Source organism: Danio rerio, chromosome 20, assembly GCF_049306965.1.
Source record: "Danio rerio strain Tuebingen ecotype United States chromosome 20, GRCz12tu, whole genome shotgun sequence".
In the NCBI taxonomy this organism is placed as follows: Eukaryota; Metazoa; Chordata; class Actinopteri; order Cypriniformes; family Danionidae; genus Danio; species Danio rerio.
This window is the reverse complement of record NC_133195.1, coordinates 21,029,216-21,035,215: the sequence shown is the minus strand read 5'-3', so window position 1 is coordinate 21,035,215 and position 6,000 is coordinate 21,029,216. Positions and strand designations below refer to the sequence as shown.

The window sequence follows — 6,000 nt, the reverse complement described above, 5'->3', positions numbered from 1 at the left end:
ATCGTATCGCTTTCTCACTACAATCGATTCGCTCCAGAATTTGTTTCAATCGACCCGAGACCACCTCATTCAGGCGATCTCTGACCGATTGTTTTGACACGGATCCAAGCGTGATTGCTGGATTCACATATGCCAAACGAACCGCGCTAACTGGGCAAACAAGACAGGCTCCAAAACAAATGTCTAGGTGTGAAAGCACCCTATCATCCCACTAACATTTTAAATGAATGTAAACTGAAAAGCATAATTCGTAACACAAAACAAACAAACCAAATGAGGTCTTGACAGAAAGTTACAAAAAGTTTTTAAAGGCCTAGCTTAACTTCGCATTGCCTACTTATTCTGCAACCAGAACGAATCATCTCTTTAAAACAGATTTAAAAAGAGGCAGACAGTTAATCAGAAAAAAAAAATAGTTTTAGGAGGGTTGAGATAAAAATTCTCTAACATCCCCTATGGCTGCAAGCTGCTCAAAGCTGTTGGGTTTAGAATAACTATCGCTCGTGTCAACACAGAACTCCAACCAAAAGCGCCTTTGGCTAGTGCTTGACATCTACCCACAAGAAATCAGTGAACTGTCAAGGCTAAATCAACAGAGAACGGCTGTTAGAAACAACTGCCTTTAATGCGAAGTGATACTGTGCTGCGTTCATTCCCATTCTCAGACAGATCATGAATATTTTAGGACTAATACTCAAACATCAAAAGCAGAGCAGTAGATTTGTAACCCATACAGTGAGATTCAACAAACTCCGAAACACCAAAGCGTTTCGCCTGACAGATACATATGACGCTTAACACAATATACATATAAACAGCCACGTCATTTCAAATATGAGTGTCACTACAAACAAATGTCTAAGGCAACGAAAGCTACACTTACAGCAGCTCATGAATAAGCTAATGCCAAAGATAATGTGAGTGGCAAATTAAACTGTGTGCAAATGTTTATGTGTGTAAAGCATGTGGAAAAGAAAAGCCTTTTAGCGTGCGGTTGGAAAGAGCCATTATGCGCTGTAGTTGATTTACATGTTATCTGAAATCCATTTTCGCGTAATGTATGCTGATATAATACATCGATTTATGTGCTTTTGAGATGAGCGGATGAAAGACTTTGGTCCGAAGCAAATAAATATGTATGCCGATATTTTAGGGTGACTTATTGGAGACCGTTTTTTTACATCTCTATCACAGCAGCTGACTAGCACTAGAGTTTGGCACGTGAGTCGTTTCGGTTAAGACAGTCTCTCAGGCCTCTAGTGTGGATGACCGGTGGAGTCTCCCATTCACTCCTGTCCACAATGAAGACATTCACAGTGATTGGCTGGATCGGTGCCAACCATCGCCCGTTAGTTTTCCGTCGCCGTTTCAACCTCTTCGACATCACCAGTGAGCTTCTCACCTGAAATATGAAATACAGTAGGATCAAACATTCGTGTGCATTGAAGTACACATGCAATCAAAACGAACTATATTGATTTTGCTAGCTCATGTTGCTAGCTTAGTGGTGAACGATTCGTCTGTGCATGTCATTAAGCAAAAAATAGTTTACCCTTGTTATCTTTAATTGAAATTTGAACATGCACTTCATGTTTGTTTTCAGTTTAATCATCAGATAATAGCCCCTTTCACACAGTGATACCAGTAAATATCTGGAAAATTTCCGAAACGACTTTACTTGTAGATTCAAAAAAGTGCTGTTCACATAGGCAAGGACGTTCTGGAATTTTTCTGGAAAAGACCATTCACACATCCATTCCAAAATACCGGTAAATTCTGAGATCATAAACCAGAAATGACCTCGAAACTTCTGCCCTTGTATTTATAAACAAAGACTGGGTCAGCTTTTGTTGATGGTTTCACTTTTATTTAAAGCTTTAGCGTTCATGCAGCTGCTTTTATCCCAGAGACATACAAAGACAGATGCGCGAACTCCAGCTAAATGTTTAAACATTTGACTACATTACAAATTCTGCGGATGGATACCTATTGTGAACAACTTCGATGAAAACATAGGAAGGAACACTTTCGCATGTTGAGATCTTCATAATATGTGTGTGTCCTGGCGCTCACTGGAGCACTCCATGTGCACACGCGTCAAGCAACTGAAGCAGAGCTTGAAGGTAAACAAACAGCGGTTTATCGCAAGTATTTTATCGATAATTTTTTACACAGTTGGCATTAAGATGGAAGATAGAAGCATTATCTGACTAATATTCAAAGGCTTTTATTTTCATAAACAGAGCGGATGTGAATGTCTCTGAATGTTCTGATTGGCTGGAAGGTGTCTCACGTCAGCGCGTTCTAAGCGTGAATGAGCTCTTTTCGGCAATTTTCCTTCTGTGTCCACACAGAGCAGCATTCTGGCAAATTACCGGTAATATTACAACTTCTCTTTCTGGAAAATTCTGGAACGAATTTACCGGTATTTTCAAAAAGGGCCTGTTTACACATGATCCGGAATTTTTTTTAAAGAAAATTATCTGCAATTATTAATTACCTTCTGTATGTGTGAAAGGGGCTTACGTCTGTCTGAGATATTGGGCGTGGCTAACATGTTTAACCACACCCCTTCCACTGTTATTTTTGACAACAAACAGTAATAACTTTCCTGAAATCCTTTTCTCCATCTTTGTGAATGAAAAAGCTACTTTACTACATCCAATCAGCTCCCAGTAGGAAAAAAAACATGCCCACTGTTTTGCTATTTAATATTCTGTTTCTCTAGGCACTGTGTCACAATACGGGTGAAAAAAAAATGATTACATCCTCTGGTTTGGGCAATCCTTAAATCTATTTGGATTCAGTGATATCTCTAAAAAAAATTTTAATTTTGAATCATCACTTTGCAAGCAAATTTTTATTTAAATAAATAAATAAATAAATAAATAATAATAATAATCCTTCTGTCTAAAATGTGGAGTCCGACAGTGAAGTGATTTATAGTTACAAAATATGACTATTTTAAACAAATGCTGTTCTTTTGAACTTCCTACTTAACAGATAATTTTGGAGAAAGTATTGAAAGCAAAAATACGAAGCAGAGCAACTGTTTTCAACATGGATGATAATAATAATAAAAGCTTCTGAAGCAGCAAATCCTCATATTAGAATCTTGTAGTAATGAAGTAATGATGCTGAATATTCAGCTTTAAATCATCAAGGATAGTTTACATTTTAAAAATATATATAATTACATACAAAGCTGATAATTTTAATTGCTGTATTAATATTTATTCTTGGGGTGGCTTGGAGGTTTGGTGGTTAGCACTGTCACCTCACAGCAAGAAGGTTGCTGGTTTAAGTCCCAGCTGGGCATTTTTGTGTGGAGTTTGCATGTTCTCCCCATGTTTGAGTGGGTTTACTCCAGGTGCTCCAATCCCCCCCCCCCCCCCCCCCAAGTCAAAATAACTGCACATTATTTGAACTGAATACGCTAAATTAGCTGTAGTGTACAAGTGTGAATGTGAAAGTGTATGGGTGTTTACCAAGTTCTAGGTTGTGGCTAGAAGGGAATGCGAAGCGTAAAACATATGCTGGAATAGTTGGCGGTTAATTCTGCAGTGGTGACCTTTTATCAGTGGTGATAAATCAGAGACTAAGCTGAGGGAAAATGAACGACTGAATGAGTATTTCATCTTTTTTGTGTCTATAATTTTATTTATTAGAAGTTAGAGATATTTTGTAAACCCTAAATTTGGAGTGAAATAAAGATTAATATTATGATATTAATTTATGCACAGAAATGGGAGAAAAGAAACTTGAACATTTTCTCTGGATTTGCTAATTGTAGTTATTTTTTGTTTTAAAAAATTGAGTAAACTTTTTGATTAAATGTTGTTTTATTCTGTATGTTTTTTACTAATGGCATTACTACTGAATTTTAAAAACTGAAGTCATTTACAGCATCTTTTCATGAATTAACAAGAATGATCAGGTTGCAGTTTATATTCACTTTAAGACAACACAACACCACTATTTTAACTACAGTAAAGTTATAAAAAACATATTTGGTGTAATAAACCAGATGAATAACCCATTTTTTAGAGAAAAAAGATTTGTAAATTTGTAAGAAATGTTATTTGTTAAATGTTAAATGGTATATTTAAACATTAGTTAGTGAGCTTATACATACAGCAGTCAATATTTAAAACAGATTTTTTTTTCCATATCACTGTTAAATAAAAATGTATAATCATTCATTAATTTTCCTTCAGCTTAGTCTCTATTTCTAGGTCAACTATTCCAGCATGTGTTTTACACAGTGGAGACACAACCCAGTACTGGAAAACACCCATACACTTTCGCATTCACAAATGCACTCATACACTACGGTCAATTTAGTTTAGTAAGTTTACCTATAGTGCATGTCTATGGACATACAGAAATGCCAGTTGGCCCAGCAGGGGCTCAAACCTGTGACCTTCCTGCTGTGAGGCGACAATACTTACCACTGTGCCACCGTGCCACCAATGTATAATCAACAGAAAACAGTTGTAATATTTCTAGACTAATCTAATAATAGCTATTTCATTAAAGAAATGGGAATAATTTCATAACATTACAACATAGTAATTGACATAAAAATGAAACAATATTTAAAACTAAATAAAAATGATGAGATGAATTCTAAAATTAAGAGGAAAAGGCAGGAGAAAGTAACCCAAAGCGGATGCTGTAATATTTGAGATGGGCTTACATGCAGCCTGTGCCTGTTTGTCTCTGTCATCTGTTGGGCTCAAATCATCAGGAGGCCAGCGTAGTTCACCGCTCTCCACCTCTCCGCTCTCAGTCGGCTCAACCACGATGGACGGCAGCCGCTTGGAGAGCTTCGGGAAACGTTCATGAGAGTCTGGGTAGATCTGAAACATGGAGGTCACAAGAGGCCACGTTACATGACAGTTCAGTGTGCTGTAACTGAACAAGACCTCAAAATAAGCTGACAGCTTTTATAAAGACACCATGGCTTGACCTTTACTTCCTATTCAAGATCTGAGGACCTCACTAAACCTCCAACTGGATGAAGTAATGTACAGTTGAAGTCAAAATTATTATCCCTCCAGTCAATTTTTTTTTTTTTTTTTTAATATTTCCCAAATTATGTTTAGCAGATCAAGGAATTTTTCAAAGTATTTCCTATAATATTTATTTTCTGGAGAAAGTCTTATTTGTTTTATTTCAGCTAGAATAAAAGCATTTTTGGGCCATTTTGACATTGATATTATTAGCCCTCTTAAGCAATATTTTTTTTTTCATAGTCTACAGAACAAACCACTGTTATACAATGACTTGCCTAATTACCCTAACTACCCTAATTAACCTAGTTAAGCCTTTAAATGTCACTTTAAGCTGTATAGAAGTAAAAAAATTAAGTCAAATATTATTTACTGTCATCAGGGCAAAGATAAAATAAATCAGTTATTAGAAATGAGTTATTAAAACTATTATGTTTAGAAATGTGTTGAAAAAATCCTCTCTATGTTAAAGAGAAATTTAGGAAAATATACAGGAGGGCTAATAATTCAGACTTTAACTGTGTATATTTTAAAAGAATGAAATGCTTGAATGAAAAAAGCAACATTTTTTTCTGAAAACTTTTGCCAAATTTGACATAATATGTCCGATTTAATAGGATACCACATACATTTCAAGTGTCTCCAAAAAGTGTATGTGATATTTCCTCTGATAAACCCACAGATCATATAACAGAACTAATAGCCCAGTTTTTGTGTGTGTCCTTTTAAATGCAAATAAGCTGCTCCTTTCCAGACGAGGGCGGAGCCTTTACATGCTATATATAGAAATAACAAAAACAAGTCTTAAACAGTCAAAATGACAAAAGTGAAAAGTAGCAGATTAAATGCTTACATGCTAATAGTAACCAGAGACGGGGAAGACAAACTTCAAGACTGGATGTTTCTAGATGGTTAGTGAATACATTTATGTAGTTCTGGTGTTTTGCACTTTGCTAATAAAGGTCCCGTGAAGTGTTTTGAAATG

At 35.9% G+C, this 6,000-nt stretch overlaps 1 protein-coding gene across 2 annotated transcripts in view; it reads right to left on the bottom strand.

Moving 5' to 3' along the window:
- Positions 1-604: 604 nt before the first annotated feature.
- The window catches only part of si:dkeyp-72h1.1, a 32,279-nt gene continuing 26,883 nt past the window's right edge, over positions 605-6,000 (bottom strand). The window contains exons 3-4 of one of the 2 annotated variants that reach the window (XM_005160472.6): positions 4,700-4,862; positions 605-1,402 (exon numbers count right to left, since the gene is read on the bottom strand). In XM_005160472.6, coding sequence (XP_005160529.1) covers positions 1,350-1,402; positions 4,700-4,862 — 216 coding nt within the window. In that variant the 3' untranslated portion in view covers positions 605-1,349. 2 annotated transcript variants of the gene reach the window in all.